Raw genomic sequence first — 23,722 nt, forward strand, 5'->3', positions numbered from 1 at the left:
CCTCTTGACCATTTTTTTTTCATAATCATAAGCATAAATGGGTATAATTGTGTTAATAAGAATCTCAACTACCGTACTTCATTCTCCTATTTTAGTATATTGAATTTCTTAAATTCTTATTTAAGTACATTGAGGTTCTTAAATTCAAAAATAAGTATTAATGTTGGCTAAAGACTAGTTTTGACTTGTTAAAAATTTGTCAACTTAAACAGTGAAATTGCAGATACTTCAGTAGAAATCACATAAATGAAATTTATTTAGACTTTATCATATTTTATAAATATTACATTTCTGTCAGCAAATTGCATTATTTAAAAATAATTTGATTTTCAGTAACATCACTAAATAGAAATTTTTTATTATACTTTTTATAAAATTTGAAAATGCTTGGTAGGCTAAAAAAGGATATTGGATACTGCAAAATGAGTAATTTGTTGGAGATACAATATACATGCTTTAAATTGAACTGTCTGAGCTGCCATTCTATCCCTCTCCCATTCCCATGCTAAACTATAAGGGAGAAACAATACTTTCTGTACAATAGTATGAAACCGTATTTGGCAAATGAACCTTAATAATATTGTATAACTGTATGTTACTGTATGGGAGTAGCTACACAAAGTCATGTTGATTGAACTTATTCTTTATTTAAGAGCTTTTTTTTTTTTTTTTTTGAGACGGAGTCTGGCTCTGTAGCCCGGGCTGGAGTGCAGTGGCCGGATCTCAGCTCACTGCAAGCTCCGCCTCCCGGGTTTACGCCATTCTCCTGCCTCAGCCTCCCGAGTAACTGGGACTACAGGCGCCTGCCACATCGCCCGGCTAGATTTTTGTATTTTTTTTTTAGTAGAGACGGGGTTTCACCGTGTTAGCCAGGATGGTCTCGATCTCCTGACCTCGTGATCCACCCGTCTCGGCCTCCCAAAGTGCTGGGATTACAGGCCCCACCCCGCCCGGCCTATTTAAGAGCTTTTCAAGGGAAATGTTTGCTATGTACGCTAGTTGCCTTACAGGGTCCTGACTTTAATTGTAAGGTACCGTGCTACTCTAGTAGCCTTGGTGCGTAAATGAGCTCCATCTGAGTCACGTAGTTAAGTGGTCACAAACTTCTCGTCTCTGTGTTAGGCTTATACCCATTCTTTCAGAATTAGGAAAAGTCACTCTGGCACAGCTGCAGTCTGTGTGTCTGCCCCTGCTTTTACCAAATCCACCAGAAAAGTAGCCTTGCAGTGTAGAGGTGGTTAAGTTTCTGGTTATCAGGAGTACCTACAGCAGTCCATTCAGTGAAGAGATTTTGCTAGGTTGACATAAAAATAGACATTGTGCCTAAGAGTGGTTATAGAAGAAAGGGTAGGCATGGTCAGCATTCTTAGGCAATGTGGATTTCATATTTCCTCAGCATGTCTCAGCATGTTTGAGACACCCAGAGGGAAGGAACACAACATTTGTGGTTTGTAAGCTCCAGACCTCTACTTTTGTTAGAGTCCTGGTTTCTGCACTCTTCATTTGCTGCCCACCTGTACAGAGAGCATAGACACACACATGAGCATACAGATAGAATCATGTTGTGAGTAGCACTTCCAGTTTTAGAAATTTGTGAATGTGGTGATAAAGGCAAAGCACCTGAGACTGAAAGGAGTGATTAAAATCTCAGGTAGTTTAGACATGGGCAAGAGATCTAGTTAATGAGTTTGTTCCCTCTCTCCCTTGTTTTTCATTCTTTATTGCATAGAAATGTTGGTGTACTAGGCATAAAGACCAGAGAATATTGTGGTTGTTCTTGTTCACTAAAGTGTTAGTGACTTATTCTAGTTTCAGGTTTTTTGTTTTGTTTTGTTTTGTTTTGTTTTGTTTTTGTCTTCAGAAGGCTGCGCTTAAGAGCACAGACTGTGAAATCATACTGCTTGGGTATAAATCATAACTCTGCCACTTACTACCTGTGTGATTCTGGACAAGTTATTTAAATCTAGTGTACTTCAGTTTACTCATCTGTGAAATGGGAATAATGATATCTGTTTCATGAGGTTGTTGAGGATTAAATGAGGCAATATATGGAAATTGCATAGATCAATGTCTGATATGTGATGAGTGCTATATAAGTGTTGGCTTTATACCTATGTATCTCAAAATTCGCTAGATCTATATTTAACAATTACATAAATTTAAACACATGGATACATTGCAAATATGCTGTATTCTAAGTATAATAAATGAGAATTATTTGCCAACTCAGTCATGCTTGATTTAACTACTTTTATTTCTTTTAAATGTATGAAGGACATAAATCAATTTCCCTTCTTCTTCAGCTGTTCATTTCTTTCTTGGGAAAGCAACAGTCTCTTCCTGCCAAACTTGGATATAAAAGTTATCAGTTTCTGTAGTATAACACCTTATACATAATGGGTGCTCTATACATGTTTGCTGAATATAATCAAATCGGGGAACAATCATTAGATTTACTAGATTAATTAGGCTGGGAGGTTGAGGAAGGAAAGAATCAACGTTGATTTAAGATGAAGCTTGAAGTAGGTGGTGGTGGTATTAATGGTAATAAGTGATTTGGAAACGTACTGTGTGACCATGGGAAAGTTACTTCTATGTGTCTTAGTTTTCTGGTCTCTAAAATTATGATAATTTTACATGTATTTTGTAGGGTTTTGGTGAAGATGAAATGTAATAATAGGTATGCAGTATTTCATTTATTGATATAATAAGTGGAAACTGCTATTACTATTATTTATAATAATTTGAAGTACATTTTCATAGTTACATTTCTTGATGTACAAATTCTGCTTCTAGAATGTCTAGTTATTTGAGTTTGTGGAAATGTCAAGAGGCCAGGTCATCTTGGTTTCTCTGCCTTTTTAACTGTGTTAGCCAACCTATGCCAAGCTCTGGAGTATTAAAGTACCATTGAGGTTTGCATCCTGGGGTAGGAGAGGGAGAGAGAGGAGTATATTCATTCTCTTTTCTAAGATACAGAGTTGGTCAGTCCTTAATTTAAAAGGTAGAATTGAGTTCATTGATAGGAAACCACTGATAGGAATTAGATTTATAGGCATCATCAGTAATCAAGAGTTGGCATTTTAATTATGAACATTTTTCAGCCTATATATAATCTTATAGTAGTAATTTTTTTTAAAAAAAGAAGCTACATTAAGTTGAGTAGAGCTTGGGTGCTTTTTAAAAATATAAATTGCTAAATATCCACCATGGTTTTCTCTTCTGTCTGTATTATGGCTTACAGAATGAAACAGTCATTATCTTTTTGCTCTTTCTTCCATCTGTGTTTTACAGTATCATAGAATTTTCAAAATTGAAAGATGCATTGGTTATATATATTCTGTCTCTTTATTTCATACATGAGGAAACTGAAACGACACGCTTGAGATTTGACCAAGTGTAGATTTGTGCTGTATGTAGAGATTTGGCTAGGCTGTGTGACTAGTTAATGACAGCCTCTGGCATGATGGAACTCAGATATTCTGAATCTTATGCTAGTGCTTTTTAACCCCTTTACTTTAGTACTTCCCAACTCAAAGAACTATACATTTTCTGTCATATCCTGAAGGAATGGGAAAAGAGAGAAGAGAAAAGTGAAAAGAGAAGAGGGTCTGCAGCTGATAAAAGAGGACATGGGACATATGATAGAACAGTTTACCTAGCAAGTATAGTGTATTGTGGGGAGAATAGCGTAGAATTTAAGAGCTTGAGCATTAAAATCAAGCTGTTTTGGGGTCTGTTTCTGGCACTTCTACCTCCTTACTCTGTGACTCTGGGCAAGTGATTTGTTTTTACCTTAATCTTTTTTTCTTTTTTCATTGATTTAAAGGGGATGGGTACTAATAATAACTACCTCACTAAAGTTTGGGGCTTATACCTGTTAGTAGAAAATGGAAAACCAGTGTGTGATAATGATTTAGCTTTAAAATACTTGATTTAGCTGCTGTGTATGATTCAGCACAAGATGATATCAGATTTTTTTTTTATTAAGGGATAATAGTAGGTATGTTCTGAGGCTTTTTGTTTTAATATATGCTATGACTTCTGATACCTATAGCAATGAAGGGATAAGAGGATTCCGTTCGTTTAAAAAGCATCAGCAGTGGTCATTTAACAGATGTCAAAAACACAGACAGACAGCAACCTCATAGACCCAACTAGGTTGAAAATGAAAATACGTGGGTACAATTATTTAAGTATTTCTCCAGTCTTCTAAAGTTCATAGACAAAGCCATAGATTGGGGACTTGGGATAAGGGAAACAAAATTAAATGAAAACTCAATGAAAGTAAACATAAGCTTTCAGATTTTATGGAAACTAAAATCAGCCTATAAGATTATCTGGATGAGATTAATGTCATTTCTTTTGCAAATCCTGGACCATTCCTGCCAGATATGGCTAAAGGGAACTTTAATTTTGTTTAGTGCTCTCTTATTTTTTCGTTAATGTGGACGAGCTTGGCTAAGAACCTCTCTATAGTTTGTAGGTAGTGAGTTAGGAATAGGATAATAGAACCTTGGTTTTTCCTTTTTTTTTTTTTTTGAGACGGAGTCTCGCTCTGTCGCCCAGGCTGGAGTGCAGTGGCCGGATCTCAGCTCACTGCAAGCTCCGCCTCCCGGGTTTATGCCATTCTCCTGCCTCAGCCTCCGGAGTAGCTGGGACTACAGGCGCCCACCACCTCGCCCGGCTAGTTTTTTGTATTTTTTAGTAGAGACGGGGTTTCACCGTATTAGCCAGGATGGTCTCGATCTCCTGACCTCGTGATCCGCCCGTCTTGGCCTCCCAAAGTGCTGGGATTACAGACTTGAGGCACCGCGCCCGGCCAAACCTTGGTTTTTCTAATGTGCTATCTATACAAAAAACAGAGGTCATTCTGACCTCAGCAGGGTCATACTGGCTGGAGGTGTAGAAGGGAACTGGTGGGTAGTTCATTTCCATTTGACAGCAGATGCCTTAAGAGTGTGTCTGTGGGCAGAGGCAACTTGTAGTTTCCTTCCTCCAGCAGAGCCCAGTGGCATAAGAACAGTATAGGTGGCCTGCTTTTCGGGAGGTTGGACTTACCGTGATCCTCCAATTTTAAGATGCTGAGATTTGTAAATGCATTCAGTTTCTTAAATGTTAAAGGTGAATAAATGTGTATCTTATAGTTCAGGAAATATGCTTAGACATATAAGTCCTATTTGCCTAAAGAGTTACTTTTTAGGCTGGGCGTGGTGGCTCACGCCTGTAAACCCAGCACATTGGGAGGCTAAAATGGGAGGATTGCTTGAGCCCAAGAGTTTGAGACCGGCCTGGGCAACAAAATGAGAGCCCCCTCTCTACAAAAAATAGAGAAAAAAAAAATGCCAGGCCTGGTAGTGTGCAGCTGTGGTCCCAACTACTCATGAGGCTGAAGTGAGAGGATTGCTTCAACCCAGGGGTCGAGGCTGTAGTGAAGAAAAAAAAAAGTTGCTGGTTCACAGCTGTAATCCCAGCAATTTGGGAAGCTGAGGCAGGTGGATCGCTTGAATCCAGGAGTTCAACACCAGCCTCTGCAACATGGCGAAACCCCATCTCTTAAAAAAAAAAAAAGAAAAAAAAGAAAAAATTTAGCCAGTTGTGGTGTTGGCTGTAGTCCCAGTTACTCAGGAGGTTGAAGCAGGAGAATCTCTAGAGCTGGGGAGGCAGAGGTTGCAGTGAGCCGAGATTGCACCACTACACTGTAGCCCTGGTGGCAGAGTGAAACCTGATCTCAAAAAAAAAAAAAAAAAAAAAAACCCAGAAAACTTTTTAACTCTTTTAAGACAGAAGTGGAGACGCTGTAATTAGACAGCAAATAGTTAATTAGCAAAATAATTTTATTAGCTACTATGAGATTCCAGAGGAGAGAGAGATTACTTTGGATGGTCAAGAAAGACTTAATAGAGGAGGAAATGTTTGAGTAGACTCTTAGAGGATAGATAGCATTTGAATAGGGCTGGAAGAAAGTCTGGAAATGTGGAATGATGGAGACAGTATGGTGGTCTCATTACAAAATTCGGTAGATAATAAATCAGCTTACTTTGTGGGAAAATAGTATGAGATGAGGCTGGATAACATTTCTGTAAGAAAAAAGTTATCTATTCTTTGGGAGCCAATTAAAAATAGATTTTATACACAAAATTTTTATAAATATTAACTTACTGTGGTATGAAGAATGGATCCAAAGTGAAAGAGTGGCAAAAAATAGGATGATCTGAAAAGATGGTACATAGACCCACTCATAATGAAATAAGACTTGGATTCGGAGGATAGGAGCCAGATTGCAAAGTTATATAAGAAACTTCAGAAAGGGGAAAACACAAAACCGGTACAACTAGGTGACTGGGAAAGATAAAAAATCATGTAGACTCACTTCACCCACAGAATGATAACGCCTGAATTAAACTTCATGTGTTTTTTATTTAGGCTTTGTCAAGTTAGCTATGATTGTATTAAACCAGATTGCTTGATTTTGATAAATAGTTTTCCTTATATTAATACATGGGAAAATCGAGTTGTGTGAATAAAGAAATATAAAATAGCTTTTACTCAGTTGTCCCTTTTGTCAGCATTGATGGGTAAAAGGTTAGTGTTAGTTTTTCTTCTCTAGTGTAGATATTTTCTCAAAATTGTGTGTTTGCTATTGTTTTTATTTTTGAAGGGAAAAAAGTGTACATTTTATAGCTACTAGGAGATCAAATACAGTAATTAGAAAGGACACACAAATTTTGAAATAGTATTTTATGCCTCTTGATCTCAGGTACAATACACGAGATGAAGCAGTTAAATAGCAAAGCAAGACAGAAGGGTCAGAGAATTAAAGTAAGTGTTTTCTATATATTGCATCTATGTTCCCATTAATCTCTGTTTTGTTATATAACTGCTCCTTCTGAATGCTCCGAATGTGAAGAAAACTTTGAGCAAGAAAAAGGGTGTGTTTTAAAGTTAGATTTAAATAAAACCATAGGAGTAAAATGTTTTTACTCTTAGTTCTGTTTGAAACAGCCCCTGCCTATAAATTATAACATTAATGTTTTTGGATAAGAAAAAATTGGGTTGTGATGATGTAAGCACCTTTAAGTCTCTTGCCAGCAGATACTTAAAGTGAAAGAAAGCACCTACTGATCAGATTGCCCATGTTTCCATTTTAAGACAATTAAAGCTTCATGTTTTATTTCAGACTAGCCTTTCTTCCTGGGGACAACACTTACTGAGAGGCTTTCCTGTAGATCTTTTTGGAAATAACCTTCATGTCAATTTCTCACCTTACTGTAATTAACTTTGTAGGCCCGTGAAATAACATCTTGATCAGGACTAATCTAATCTTTGTAGTTTTCTTTTTTAATCTTCTAACTAATTGTTCAGATTTTAAAGTTAACAGGTAAAAATCAAAACATATTAATCTTTGAATCTTTATGTCCCTTTTTGTAATTGTTGAGGTCTTTCTTGACAGCCTGTTTAATATTTTTTCCCTAAGTTTAGAGATTGCTTATTCGTGGGAATAAAAAGTAGGGTAAATTCTGGCTGAACACTTTTTTTTTAACCCACTTGGGTTTTTAAATTAATAACAATGAAATCGTAACCAGCACTTGTCACAATTTAGTTTACACAGTTTCACATGTTACCTGCTTTGATCTTCACATCAGCTCACCAAGAAGCCATTTTTAAAATCCTCTCCATTTTAGAGGTGACAGAATTGAAGGTTAGAAAAGGTAGATAACTTACCAGATATTAAATGCTTAGGACTTTATCCAGGCTGTCTCTAAATTACTGTCCCTTTTTACTATGTTACATTTGCCAAATTATAAAAGAGACCCCCAGAACAGTTATTTCTACTTGTGCAGGACTTTAAGGACAGAGTCTCTAGAAGTTTAAAGATAACGGTACTGCCAACTTCTTATAAAAACAGTATTTACATTTTATACATTAAAAAAATGAGCTATAGGATGAATCAGACAGGTTTGCTTCTAGTTTTTACCACTCTGTTTTACCTTGGACAAGAGAGTTAATTTCTGAGCCTCAGATTTCTCATCTCCAAAGAGATTTTTTCTCATAGGAAGTGTGCAAGAATTAATAGAGGAAGTTTTATACAGTATTTAGCTCATAGAGAAATCTGTACATTGTACTTCTTTTTACACTCCCATGAGAAATTTCATGCCCATTTTGATTTAAAAAATAAAAAAGATGTTAGGAATTTTTCAAATCTTGGATGGTCATTGGAGAGGCAGCTGTTTTGAATTCCTGGAGTAGGTCCTGAAAAGATGATGAACTATTGGAGTTTTTAAATGCCCAACAAGAAGTTTGTTTGTTTGTTTGTTTGTTTGAGACAGGGTCTTGCTCTGTTGCCCAGGCTGGAAATGCAATGGCACAGTCATGTCTTACTGCAGCTTTGACCTTCCAGGCTCAAGTGCCTCTCCCACCTTAGCCTCCTGAATAGTTGGGATTACAGAGGTGTAGCACCACACTTGAACTTTTGGAAAGTTCTGTATTGCAGATCTTGGGATTTGGAGATTATTGGGGAAAAGAAATAGGGCAACCACATTCTTATGAATGTAAATTTATGCAAATCTGTATTCTTATAACAGATTGCAGATTAATACAGTCTAGGAAAGGAAGAGGTTTCAGTTCCTCAAATCTGTTTAAAGGGATATGCATCTCTAAGGCATTTAAGAGACCTAAATTAGCTTATGTAGGCCAAAGGATTGGTGTCATCAATAATTGTTAGATTTTTGTGTCATGTATTTTTGTTGTCATAAACACTCTTATTCTGAGAACAAGCTTGAAATGTTTCCCTTCAACATATTGAACTGATGCTTTAACCTTCTTCTTATAAAATGAAATAATTACTTAAATGTCATTTTACATCATAATCAGTTTGTTGCTTTGTGCATGGAGCAGAGTATATTCTGGTGTTTAGGTCTGGAAATTATTTTGTGATTAAGCAATTAAGTGCCAGCTGTCCTGAACCAAATATCTTCTCCATGTTGGTAATACTATTGCATCTTATTGAGTTGACTTTTCTGAGTTTTTGCTGTCTCCATATTACTCTTGATTTTCCACTAATTTTGCCTTACTTCCTTATATCATTTTTCCTCAGTATCTTTCTTCCCTACTTTGAGTTTTGTAGTCTCTTGGAATTCTGTATGGACATATTTATGTTGTTAACATGGAAATCCTGTTTTTCCAACTCCTTTCATTCATGAAGCTTTTACTGAGATTTCACTATTTTCTTGTCACTGAAATTAGTTGTGCAAAACAAAAACCATCAGTTTATATTTCATAAAGGGAGTCCTCATTCTTATGGGAAAAACAGAGATTATTGTACAGTAGAATGATAAAAGCTATGATAAGGATGGCCTAGGGGAGAGTAAAAGTCCAGAAATAGAAGGAATATTTGCTTATGAAATCTCCAGGGCATATTGTATACAAAGTGAAAATGATAATCTGTTTTGTAACACAAGGAACAGAGAATTTAAGCCTGAGTTCTCTCATTAGAAAAATGAACCTGGTCAAATGGGTCACTTTTTCTGGATATGACATGAGGTTTCTTCCTTTCTTTTTTTTTTTTTCTTTTTTTCTTTTTTTAAATTTGAGACAGGGTCTTGCTCTGTTGCCCAGGCTAGAGAGTACAGTGACACGATCATGGCCTATTGCAGCCTTGACTCCCTGGGCTCAAGTGATCCTCTGCCTCAGCCTCCCAAGTAGCTGGGACTACAGGCCTGTGCCACCATGTCTGGCTAATTTTTTGTAGAGACAGGGTCTCACTTATGTTGCCCATGCTGTTATCAAACTCCTGAGCTCAAGTGATCCTCCTGCCTTGGCCTCCCGAAGTGCTGAGATTATAGGCATGAGCCACTGTGTTCGGATGGGCATCAGATTTCTAATGTGTAAAACAAAATTTTGAATAAGATCATAGTTTCTCAAACTGTCCTTAATGGGATATTAACAAGCAGTGTGCAAATACAGAGCTTTGTAGTCTAAAACATTTATGTATTAGTTAAATGGGCTTTTTGTGGTATTAGATTTCTTAGTTTTTAATAGGTGGTAGTAAATGATAAATCTTTACGAAAGGAAAAGAATAAACTTCTTCCTACATTTTTTTCCATCATAGAATGCCCTCGATATTACTTAAGAAATGTAGTTTGACTGCTAGTAGCAGTCTCAAGAAATAGTAAGTTAGGCAATGTAAACGTTTAGCTCTTAACTTAGATCTATGATCCTTTTGAGTTTGTTTCTGTATAAGATGTCAAGTCGGCCGGGCGCGGTGGCTCAAGCCTGTAATCCCAGCACTTTGGGAGGCCGAGACGGGTGGATCACGAGGTCAGGAGATTGAGACCATCCTGGCTAACACGGTGAAACCCCATCTCTACTAAAAAAACACAAAAAACTAGCCGGGCGAGGTGGCCGGCGCCTGTAGTCCCGGCTACTCGGGAGGCTGAGGCAGGAGAATGGCATAAACCCGGGAGGCGGAGCTTGCAGTGAGCTGAGATCCGGCCACTGCACTCCAGCCTGGGCCACAGAGCGAGACTCCGTCTCAAAAAAAAAAAAAAAAAAAAAAAAAAAATGTCAAGTCAGGGTCAACGTTAATTTTTTTTTCGTAAGGCTGTCCAGTTTGCTACTACCATTTGTTGAAAAGATTTTTCTTCCCTCCCATTGAGTTAACTTGTTATCTCTGTTAAAAATCTGTTGACCGTATATGTGAGGATCAATATCTGGGCTCTGTATTCTGTTTTATTGATTTATCTTCACACCAATGCCGTAACTGTCTTGATTTCTATACCTTTAAAATAAATCTTGATATCAGGTAGTATAAGTCTTCCACCTTGTTATTCTGTTTCAGAATTGTTTGAACTCTTCTATGTTGTTTGCGTATACATTGAAGATTTTAAAACCAGTATGTCAGTTCCTACTAAGCTGTGTAGGATTTTGATTAGGATTACATTGAGTCTGTAGATCAGTTGGAGGGGATCTTAACAGTGTGGAGGCTTTCAATTCATGCATATGATGTATCTCCATATTTAAATCTTTACTTTCCATATATATATATATATATATATATATTTTTTTTTTTTTTAATTTTTTGGCAAAGCTTTGCTCTGGCGCCCAGGCTGGAGTGCAGTGAGTGACATGATCTCTGTTAGTATTTTTAGATAGTTTTTAGTGAACAAGTCTTGCACATCTTCTGTTTAATCTATTAACTAAATGTTTCATAATTTTTGATCTAAGTATTTTTAATTGCATTTTTTGGCTCATATCTAATATATAAGACAATGATTTTTGTATATTGATGATGCGTCCTGAAACCTTGCTAAACTCACTAGTTATGGTAGCTTTTTTGGACATTCTGGAGAATTTTGTTTGAACAATGTGTTGTCTGTCAGTTATGAGAATTTAACTTTTTCCTTTCTAATCCAGATTTTTTTTTTCCTTATGGAATTGGCTATAACTTCAAGTATGATGTTGAATAGATGTGGTTAAGAGTGGACTTTGTTCCTAATGTTAGGGATAAACAGTGTTTTGCCATTAAGCATGATAATTGCTATAGATTTTATTGATGTGATTTATTAGATCGAGGAAGTTCCTTTGTAAATGTAATTTGTTGAGAGTATTTAAGAAAAACTGATGTTGAATTTTATAAAATATTTTTTTCTGCATCTGTTGAAATGGTCAGATGATTTTTCCTTTTTAGTGTGTCACTGCAGAAGTTATATTGATTAATATTTTAAAAATATTAAAGCAACGCTGCATTCCTGGGCTATCTAGTACTGGGTTATTATGTATTGCCATTTTAAAATTGTTTGATTTAATTTGCTAAAATATTAAGAATTTTTACATTCAGGTAATATTGATCTGTAGTTTTGTTTGTTTTTTCTTTTTTTTTGAGACGGAGTCCTGCTCTGTCACCCAGGCTGGAAAGCAGGGGCGCGATCTCAGCTCACTGCAACCTCCGCCTCCCAGGTTCAAGTGATTCTCCTGCCTCAGCCTCCTGAGGAGCTGGGATTACAGGCACCCGCCACTACGTCTGCCTAATTTGTATATTTTTTTAGTAGAGACAGGGTTTCACTATGTTGGCCAGGCTGGGCTCCAACTCCTGACCTGAAGTGATCTGCCCACCTTGGCCTCCCAAAGTGCTGGGATCGCAGACATGAGCTACCATGCCTGGCGGATCTGTAGTTTTTTTAAAAAAAAAAACTTGTGTGTGTACTTTCTTTGTAAGAATTTGTTATCATGCTAATCCTGGCCTGAAAGAATTAGTTGAGAAGTATTACTTCTTCAAATTTATTGACAAGATTGTTAATAATATTTTCTTCTTTTTAATTTTTGTTTTAGTTACCTATTGTTAACTAGATACCACAAACTCAAATAACACATATATGTCTCATCTATCAGATGGGGGAAATATAGTATTATTCAATATATAGGTTATATGGGTTAAATTCACTGACAGAATGGCATGGATATTGTTAACAGTGCTGGCACGTAGTATGTACTCAATAAAACTTAGTCGTGATTGACACTTTATTTTCCAGTTATCAATATGTTTCATTTTGCTTTAGGGTATTCTTTAGCAAATCTTAATGTGTCTTCTGCCTGCCTAACAGTATTTGTTCTGCTTTTGGTGCTCCCATTTGAAGCTGTGCTGGTGTATTAGCATCTTCTAAACTATTCATACAAAACCCAGCAAGTTTAACTTGTAATTTGGCAGACTGGTTTGTACTTCATTTAAATTTTTACTGTTTATTATCATCCTGCCCCCTAGACTACTAGGGGGTCCAATTGTAGTAATCAAACCTTGGAAGCTGTAATGTGGTACATGCATGTCAGGCCCAGACCTCATGAAAAGGTTACTCAGTTTATTAAAATATTTTCAGATAATGTCTCTCTTTTCTTGTGACTGTAAGCTCCTTGAAGGCAAAGACTTTTATTTATTTTTGCATCCTATCATCTGGCACAATGTCTAATATATTATAGGCAATACTACACATATATACATAGGTATTGTCACTCTTCCATATACATATTTTAATTTCTTTAATTTCATTAATAACTAGATTGACATAATATGAAAAGATAGGTAAAAAAATAAGGTGAGTAATGAAGGAGAAAATGGGGGCTAAAAATCGAGAGAAGGTAAGACGAGAAGATGAAGTATCAAAAAACACACCTGGCATTTAGGATAGAGATTGATAGTATGCATTAAAAATATTAGAACTCAAAGCAGACAGGAAATTCATTTCAGTTATTGCTGCTGATGAAAACCTTCATATTTGATCACATAGATAATTCAGTTTGTGTCACAATTAGCTTTAATTTTCTTAGGAAGGGTATAAGAAAGAAAGGTAATACTGTGACCTGTTGTTATGAAAGGAATGCTGGTCTTCTATGTTTGTAAGTATCTGAAAATTTTGTATTTTGTGCAAATGTAATTAACTCACATTTTTGTAAGTATGTGAAAAGTTTACATTGGGTGCAAATATAGTAAAGCAATATCAATTTGGACTAAATGTCTGAATTCAAGTGTAATTTTACTTTTTAGGAAATAACTGCTTTTTACTTTTAATTACATGTATTAGCTGAAACTATTCCAATAAAGTAATGCCACTTAAACTTGCTTCACAGTTTACATACACACATCAGAAGAGAGTTTTTCTCTGGTAATGGGTCAGATAGTTATTTCTTTGATTGTGTACTAGGTGAGGATGCTGACTTGTATTTTCATACCATGTTCTATGAAGAATATTACTTTTCATACTAGAATCATGGCCATGGAAGGAGATGCTTCCACTGAGAAGCGTTAAAAAAATCCATGTAAATTACTGGCACTTCCACATCTCATGCTTACTCCAAGATACAAATCAATGCTTTTTGGTAGAGTAGGGATGGAGTGGAACAGTCGTTCTTTTTCTGCTTTCATTTTTTATGAATTCACATAGTTTGAGTAGATCAATTGACGTAAGATACAAGTCAGTATATCTGGTCACACAAGTAACCACAAAATCCCTCCGCTGTGTGATTTTGTTCAATTCTAGTAGATGTTTCTCAAACTGGGAAATGAGTAGTCCCTGGCGGTTGTTCCTCAGCCCTGTTCTCCAATGTGATTATAGAAGGAAATGCCTTTATTTACTGATTTTTTCAGTGAAAGGAGACTGACAACCATGCAGAAATAAGTTAAATGTTCTTTAGTTCCAAAAGTGCTATGGAAATGGGAGGGCAGTGTATTTAGAATTTAATTCCTTTATTCTTTGTATCTATAAGGGCTAACCTGAAGAGGTATTTTCTTTAAATAAATCTATAAAGTATTAACATACTAATAGGAAGACTCACAGATTCTGAAGCTGTGATTTTGGGATATTTAAGGAGACTTAAAGATCATTTTAAAAATGCTTTCTCAAATTAAAACAGCAACTTTCTTGAAAAATAATTTAGATGCTCTTTCAAATTGAAAAATTACAGAAGTTAAAAATGAGGAATTATTCCACATCCAAGAAAAACCTGTTGAGTTACTTCACTAAGCTGCTCATTGAAAATACAAGTCTCTACTGACAGGATTATATTTTAGTTTTAAGAAGCTAATTTATCATTTAAAGATTATCTCTAAAAGTTAGGTTTTATATATGTAATATACTCACAGTTACACCTACCTCTCATAACTTGATAGTGAAACCTTTCTGTTTTTCAAAGGGAGTTCCAGCATTTCAACTGCTGAACACTTTGCAAGAGAAATTGTATACTGTACATCTGAAAGCAGGGGTACTGTCTGCTTTTGGTGTTAAATAGACATGAAGACTTCTTTCGTTGCCCGTTCTTTTTTGGAATATTCACATGACACCTGTGTCCTTTAGCCAGATAATCACTGTTGATTTCAGAGGTCTAGGAATTGGGGAAGGGGATAATAGGTCTGTCTCTTTAACAAGCCTTTTTGCATTCAGTTGCTATTTCTAGGAAGCTTCAGTGCTGCAACAAATCACAGAGTCTCTAAGGAAGACTAGTGCCCCCTATCATGCTGTTTCTCTTGTTGAGCATTCAATTGATGTTGGATTTAGGGCCCTGACCCTAAAGATTTTGATATCTGTGTGAATAATTTCCTTTTCTGCAGTTGTCAGTGCATTACAGCTAGGCCATTCGGGTGCCTTTTATTAGAATGGAGTTACATAGCCTTTCCCATTTAATTATTAATGAATATTAATTCTTAACTATAATTGCCAAATCATTATCATAAACTTTATCTAACATAAGGGTACTCGACTACTGGCTCTGACACTGTGGAAATTTGCCTCTAGGTTTTTTGATGCCTCTGTTTGCATTTTCCATGGTAGTTATCTTAGCATCCCAGAAGACTACTGTACCTATTCCCACCTTGGGCAAGAGAAAAGTTCTGCGATAGATAAAAATGTCTGCAGTAGATGTCCACTTAGCAGCAGAGGTTTTTCCATTTCCCATTTTGTTTGTGGCTTCATCAGAGTCCCCCAGTCCAAACAGTTCACTAAAGCTTTTATGACTGTCTCCACTATTGTGAGCACCATTTGCCAAACTGGGTAGTTAAAAATTTTTTTTTTGTTTTTGTTTGTTTTGTTGTTGCATTTTCCTACTTTCATTCCTTTATCACTTATGAATTACTGTTTGAACAGATTTATTCATTTTGTATGGCTTCAGCCTATCATTGAGCTGTTCAATTCACAATAGTTGTAGGGAGGAGCAGTTATTACTAGAAAGGCAACATTGCATGGTGGGCTCTGGACAGACAGCCTGGATTCAAATCCGCGTCCTGCTGTTTACTGTTAGACTTTGGGTGAACTGTGTAAATTTTCTGTGCCTCTTGCCTCATCGGTGGAATGGGAATAATAGTGACTAGTTCATAGTGTTGTAAAGATTAAATGAATAAAGCCTTTAGCCTAAGTTCTGGCAAATGGTATCGCCAAATGTATGCTCATGCTATTATTATTTTTATTATAATAGTTATTATTTTTTAGATGTAGCCTCACTCTGTCACCCACGCTGGCGTGCAGTGGCACAATCTCAGCTCACTGCAGTCTCCACTTCCTGGGTTCAAGTGATCCTCCTACCTGAGCCTCCCAAGTACCTAGGACTATAGGCACATGCCGCTACACCCAGCTAATGTTTTGTTTGTTTGTTTTCTGTATTTTTAGTAGAGACAAGGTTTCACCATGTTGTCCAGGCTGGTCTCGAATTCCTGACCTCAAGTGATCCACCAGCCTCAGCCCCCAAAGTGCTGAGATTGTAGGCAAAAGCCGCTGCACCCGGCCCATGCTATTATGGTTAATACTGTTACACAAAACCTCAAATTAGGGAGGATGAGTGAAGATTTGGTAATATATTCCTGGAAGGAACCACTGATCTATCAGCTGTGGCTTATCTACTTTCACCTTCAAGGAAATGAATCTAGGCCAGGGATTTAGCGCATATGTGAGCCAGTTATTAAAGAAACATTGTTTCCCTATTTTACTTTGAATTGGAACTTACTCTAAAAGATGATTGCTTTAGTCATGGGGTAGGAAGAGGCAGTATAAATAAATAAATGGCTCATGGTCAACTTCCCTGACTAGTAACAGAATTCAAAAGTACTGTCTTAATGGTTCCTACCAAAATATGCAGTACTATTTTAATCATGAACTATGTATTATTATGGCCATGGGTCAGAATCTAAAAATCAGGAGCAGCCAACCTTGTTGCCATGACTCTTAACAGTCCACACAACACTGGCTATCAAGATAGAATACCAGTGACAAACTAAAAATATATGATATTTCTTGCAGATTTTAATCTATTGGTGCCTGGAGTAATGTATGCAACTTTATTTATAGAAACTTAAGATGAACTGAGGAGGCTAGCAAAGATTAACTCATTTAACAAATGTGTCTTGAACATTTTTTATGGAAAAGGACTGCCTTTGGAGCCAGGCGAAACTATTTCAGATAAGAATGTAGCTACACTAAGGGTTAAGTGAACTGATAAGGAAATGTAATCATGATTGCTTTGCTTTTTATCATTTGGGAAGTGTGTCACAAATTACATACAACTTACAAGGGGATTTTGAAAGCCACCTTTCATAAGTTCGGGGCTTTCGTGATGCAGCAAGAGATATGAGACTTTCCCCCAAACGATAATATATTTCTATTTTAGAGAACAGTTTGGCAGTATCTGGTAAATTTAAACACGAGCATACCCTGCGAACCAGTAATTTCACATTTAGATAATTGATCCCAAGAGAAACTTTCATATAAATTTGTACAAGGAGACATATTCCTAAAATGTTTATAATAACCTTATATGTAATAGGGAGAAATTGGAGGCAAGCTGAATGTCAATAGGGAACTGGATAAATTGTGGTATGTTTATAAGTAGAATATTATATAGGAGTGACATGTATATGCCAGTGCTACACATTGTCAGCATACATCAGTCTTATATATTGAATGTTAACTGAATAAAGAAAAAAAGATACTATGTAGAAACATACAAAATGATGCTATATACCATTTAGGTAATATATGTAATGAAAATATTAAGTAATGTGTGAAAATGATAAAAAATAGGATAGTGTTTGCTTCTAATGGGAATTATAAGTACATAGGGGTTTAAACTATACTGGTAATGTTCTATTTGTTGAGTTGTGGGCACGTGGCTTTTTGTTATGTACATTTTAATATGTCTGGACTAGTTTAGAAACATTTAAAAATTGAAAGAAAATGTGTCATACTTTGTTGACGTTTGCATTTCAGTGGAGATAAAAGAGATTTTTTTCCTGCTTAGTTGATGCTATTTCTGTACATTCTCTGTTTTCTACAATGGGTATATGTTATTTTAATCATGTTAAAGGAAAAACTGAGAAATAATGTATCTTTTAGAAAAATAAATGATTGTTTTAGGAATTTTTGGAAAATATAGGCAAATTAAATGAAAAAAATATTAATACTTTTTATAATTAATTTTCTAGTCTTTCTGTAAACTTTATTTATTTGTTTTTAATTTTTAAAAATTTTTTGAGAAGAGCTCTGGCTCTGTTGCCCAGGCTGGAATGCAGTTACGTGATATTGGCTCACTGCAGCCTCCAACTCCTGGGCTCAAGGGATTCTTCTACCACAGCTTTCCAAGTAGCTGGGACTATAGGTGTATTCTACCATATCTGGCTAATTTTCATGTATTTTGTAGCACCAGAGTCTCGCTGTGTTGCCCAAGCTGGTCTCGAACACCTGGGCTGAAGTGATCCTCCCACCTTGGCTTCCCAAAGTATTGGGATTACAGGTGTGAGCAACCACACCAGCTCTATAAATTTTTATAGAAGTTAAGCATTATTATATATTTTTTTGCTACTATTTTTCCAGCCTGTTGTTATAAAATAAACATTTAACATATGGGACTCGTATTTTAAAGTTACTTTAAAATATATTATCTTCTGAATGTAAGAACATGGTTTTGCTCATTGGCTGATGTTCTCTCTTCTTGCAATTAGTTGTTGCTTCTTAAGCATGGGTTTTAATAAAATTATATTGTACCTTATGTTTGATTTATTTTAACTGATTTTACAAATATCAGGAAATAATAAAAATATTTACTGAGCAGTTACATGCTCAGTGATAATACCGTTGATTTAAAGTAGTAGAAGATAAAAGCTTTAAATTATGTAAAAGGTGAGATTTTCTTTGGACGGGAACAGTAATATTTTAACTCTTAATTTTACTGGTTGTATATAGTATGTGATAGGCAGATTTATGAACACGACAGTGGAATTGTGGTTTTGCAATGTGAGCTCTTTAGGATTTGATGTAGTGCTAGTGGTACTAGAAAAAGAAATAATAGGGCGAATACTGTTTTACAGCATACCAGGCCCTGTGACTTACAGGATAATATAAACCAGTTCTTGCCAAACTTCATTTTGTTTATAAATCTCCTGTAAATCTTGTTAAGATGCAGATTCTGGATTCACTAGGCCTAGGATTCTGCCAGAGCTTCTGCATTTCAACAAACTCCCAGAATTTGCCGATAAGTCAGTTTTAAGGACCACATTTTTAATACTGAGGATGTACATTAGTGCTTCTCAGACTATCTGCGAAAGACTAGCTTTTAAAAAATACTATCTAGTATTTCACAGAAGAATACTTCTTGGAAATAAAGAATGTATAGAAGGCAAAGGGAGAAAATTGTATATTGTATATTATAAATTATTATACAATTGTATATTAATGTGAATGTAATCTTTCAGTAAACCTTTTACAGGTGTAAAGTCAGTACATTAGAATCAACTGTTTCCAAAAAATGTTTAGATATGTCACACTATATAGTACAGTTTTTAAGGACAGGTAATTTTGTAAAAATACTGGCCCTTGTGCTAAGCAGCATCTCATGTATCCATCATATTTTCTGAATAGTCTTTCTATTTCTAAAAGTTTTTGATTCTTCTCTTCCTCCTACCTAGGCCAATTCAAGGCTCACTCTTCCTTGGATTAGAGTAATTCTATAAAACTACTTAGCATTCATGCATAAAATGTTACCTGAAGAGATTATTCATCCTCTCAACAAAAATTTAAGCACTTAATTACACACAAAATTCTGTGCTAGTCTCTTTTGGGATTATGAAGAGGAATAAAAAGTTCTTGCCCTGTAGAAATTTATGGATCTGGATGACAGAATCCATCTCCCTGTTAAGAAATTTTATTATATATTAGTATTGACCTGTTAAAGGATATCAGAATCTTAAAATACTATTAAGTAGCTTTTTCAGATGTAGACCTGATTCATTAACTGGGGTAGTGTTTATTTTTCATTCATTCATTACATTAACAGATTTTATTAGTCACCTCCTGCATGCCCATTAGTGTGCTTCTCCATTGTGAGAGTCTAGTGAGTGATAACTACAGACATAATTCCCAGTCTCAGGTAACAGACTGTTGTGATTAAGTCAACCCACTTGAGTTTTTCATAGTTGTGTTTAACTGAGAGAGACAGTCACATTCAAGGATTTGTTTTACAAAGTATAACATTATTTATCTAGACATTAATGTTGGCAATTTATCATAGGGGTAAGTAAAGAAGTACAATAAGAGCACTTTTCTCTCTTTGAAACTGCATTTATTCTTACTTTTTTAACTTTCCATTTTATTAGTATTTCACTTTGAAGCATAAACACTCATTTATTTCCAGGCCTCGTCCAGAGCTTTCTGTTGGCTTATGGGTTTTGGCTCATTCTGCTGGCTTTTGTCCACTTAGAGTCTATAAGATTTCAGTAATTCATGGGAAATCTTATAGCTCCTTGAATATCAGAAACCTGTGGGTACTTGTTCAATCCGGTTAGATAAGCTGATTTCTTACCACCTTTCTTTCTGATAGTTACCATGAGGTCTATGGAGAAACTGATTGGACATTTATAGTATCGAAAACTCAGCAGCATTTTAAAGATTTAGCAGCTAAAACCTCCTCCCATCCCTTTGTCATTGTCATTTATTCAGCATCTGCTATGTGTGTGGCAGGCATCATTCTGAGGATGTCATTGTTGGGGGAAAAAGAAAAAAACATAGGGTCCCTGTACTCTCAGAATTTGTAAGACATAGTCTCTAACTCGGATAATGATGATGATGATGATGATGATGATGATAATAATAATAATGGCTAGCATTTATTATGTGCTTATTATGTGCCAGGAACTTTTCCAAGTGCCACATATATTAACTCATTTAGTCCTTTTGTAACAACTTGTGAAGCAAAGGTATTATTATTGCCATCATCTGCATTTTTACAGATAAGGAAACTGAGCTAAGAAAATTTAATATGCCCCATGCCACACAGCTTGTATGTACCAAAGATGGAATTACCTTCCAGTCTGGCTCCAAAAATTTCACATTTATCCACTACACTATGCTGTGCAATTATAACAGATAATTATGATTTAATTTAAATGGATAATTAAATAGTTTTAATAAGTAGGAGCCATGCAATGATGGAATGCTCACTGCTGTGGGAGCACAGAATAAGCTCACCTAATTTGGTCTTGTTAGGGTCAGGGAAAGCTTTCCTGAAAAAGTAATCTTTATTTAAAGAGCATAAAACTCCCTTACAAAAAAAAAGCCATTGAAAAGAATTGAAGATTTTTTTTTAGTAGAATTTTAAAAACAGTGGTTTCTTTTTTTAAAACTGATTTTCATACAAAGAAATAACAACATAGGTTTGTAAAACTGTAAGTGTATTCTGAACTGGGAAAGATCCTCTGGTGATGATACTCTATAAATTGGATGAGATAAATTGTTTAAATGAGCCATTTTAAAAATTAACCAAAAGAAAAAATTCTTGTATTTTTGAGGTGAGAAACCAGATAAGAGTACTATTATATAAATAATACTAGATGTGTTCTCTCTCTCTCTCTCTCTCTCTCTCTCTCTCTCTCTCTCTCTCCCTCTCTACCCCCCCCCCGCTCCCTCCCTCTCTCCCCCTCCCTCCCTCCCCCTCCCTCCCCACCTTGGATACAACGAAAGATTTGATTGCCCACATTTTGGGAGGCCAAAATGGGAGGTTCTATTGAGCCGAGGAATTCAAGACTAACCTTGGCAACAGAGGAGACCCCATCTCTACAAGAAATAAAAATATTGGCTGGACATGGTGGTGTGTGCCTGTAGTGGTGTGTGCCTGTAGTCCCAGTTACTCAGGAGGCTGAAGTGGGCGGATTGCTTGAGCCAGGAGATTGAGGCTACTTTGAGCTGTGATCATGCCACTGCATTCCAGCCTAAGCAACAGCAAGACCGTGTCCAAAAAAAAAATTATTTTTGATTAGGTGCTGTTTAGTTTAAATATGGAAGCTACTTTGATCACTTCAGGTCTGTTGTCATACTGTAGCAGGGATTAACATTTCTAAGTTCCTGCATCAGGAAATGAACATAGAGAAAAGTATGAAATCTTTATAGACCACATTTTATAATATCAAAGCTTTTGTGAAGTATTATGCATTCATAGATGGAATTATTTAAGATTTACCAACTAAATTTTAGACAGATTTTAAGTATAGAAATTAATGGTTTTTGTAATCTTTCCATGCATCAACTGATTTTATCAATTATTAATAACGAGTGCTTTCCATTTTTATAAGATGGGAACAGTGATTGTTTAGGGTGTATTTGGAAATATTTTTGTGTTCAATAGCATATTGTGGCTAAAAGTCTGGTGTAATAGATAATTCTGATAGTATTGCTCTGTCCTTCATAATGTATATCATCTCATGTTTTTAAAAAATCCCATTTATCTTAGTGGGTGTTAACAGAATTCAAGATCTTAATTAGGAGTCCTGGGAGCCATGTTTGACCCCTTTTGTTAGCATAGTAACTTTCTATCAATTTAGAATATGCAGCATAATAGTTGTATATTTAATGATCTCACTGATTTACTTCCTTTATATTTTAAAATTGAAATAGCATTCATTTACCAGTCCCATTGGTTGATCCACTCCAGCTCCAACTTAACCATTGCTTGCTTGGATTTTGTTCTTTTCTTGTCACTGCAACCACTCCCTTAGGCCATTTACCTTCAACCTGTGTTCTCCAGCCTGTTGGAAGTTACTACATTATTTTGCTTTGTTGTCTTCTATTCTGTCAGCCCTATGAGTGCTCTGGTTTATGACATTTTTCCCTTTTGCTCTATGAGCGGCCATGCTTATTGGCTAACTCTTTGTGGTATTTGAGAAGTTTAAACTCCTAGTCAACTAACTTATTTCTTTCATTGGGACTCTATTTGACAGCTAAGCTACCTTCTACTTTTAAAACTACATAGATGAATACATACATACAGAAAAACATTTTGCCATTCTAATTGCTGTAGTTTTTTTTTTTTTTTTTTTTTTTCCTCTTTAAACTGTGTGGGGTTTCTCCCTAATTTATACTTATCTGGAAACTTCCGGTGTTTTAATATGGTTTCAGTGGGGGGTGCCTGGCTGTCACCTTTCTAGACCTTTTTATTCTGTGTTTATCAAAGAGATCTTTATTCCAAGTTGTCTAAGTTCTTGCTACTAGAAGTGTAGTTCGTAGGCCAGCAGCATCAGCATCACCTATTTGTTAGAAATTCAGAATCTCAGGTCCCACCCCCAAGACCTTATGCATGTTAATCTGCATGTTAGCAAGATCTCTACATGTTTGATAAGAACATTGAAGTCTGCAAAGCACTGCTGTAGGTATCAAGTCAACTAGATGATATATTGACATGCTAGTAGTTGTACATTTCTAGAACTGATTTTAAACATGTGACTTGTGATAATCTTATTTAAATATTGTGAATTATTTCATAACTATTCACCTTGTTTCACCAAAAGTTATACTCTGGGTGGATATTACTACTACTGTGTGAAAGGAATGACAGGAATAATCCCAAACAGTAAGCTACCCCCAGTCCTTGAAGTGAAGTTTTGGTGGACAGTTGTAGGTAATGTAAAACTGTGACAAACATTTTGCAAGTCTATTGTTCCTTCTCCCAGCATCGGTTTGCACCTGTAGATGAAGAAATGTTATTCCTTTCTTGTTTCTTGGACAGTGACTTTTAAACAAAGTTGCATTTGCTAAATTGAACCTCTAAGGTATTGGGGAAAATATCTAATTTTTATCCTTAAATGAGAGAAATTATGCCTTACTGATACTTGATATGTGGATTAATAGTATGTGCATATAATCCCAATAAGGAGATATTGAGGATTCATGTCCAACTCTTGCTTGTATTTGAAGAAAAAAGTTTA

At 35.7% G+C, this 23,722-nt stretch overlaps 1 protein-coding gene across 6 annotated transcripts in view; it reads left to right on the forward strand.

Moving 5' to 3' along the window:
- The window catches only part of TCF12 (transcription factor 12), a 379,427-nt gene that overhangs the window by 147,817 nt on the left and 207,888 nt on the right, over nt 1-23,722 (forward strand). For 2 of the 6 annotated variants that reach the window (XM_030930025.1, XM_030930026.1), the window contains exon 5: nt 6,761-6,822. The exons of the other annotated variants lie outside the window; for them this stretch is intronic. In XM_030930025.1, coding sequence (XP_030785885.1) covers nt 6,775-6,822 — 48 coding nt within the window. In that variant the 5' untranslated portion in view covers nt 6,761-6,774. The remainder of the gene's footprint in view (nt 1-6,760; nt 6,823-23,722) is intronic. 6 annotated transcript variants of the gene reach the window in all.

This window comes from Rhinopithecus roxellana, chromosome 5 (assembly GCF_007565055.1).
Source record: "Rhinopithecus roxellana isolate Shanxi Qingling chromosome 5, ASM756505v1, whole genome shotgun sequence".
Lineage (NCBI taxonomy): Eukaryota > Metazoa > Chordata > Mammalia > Primates > Cercopithecidae > Rhinopithecus > Rhinopithecus roxellana.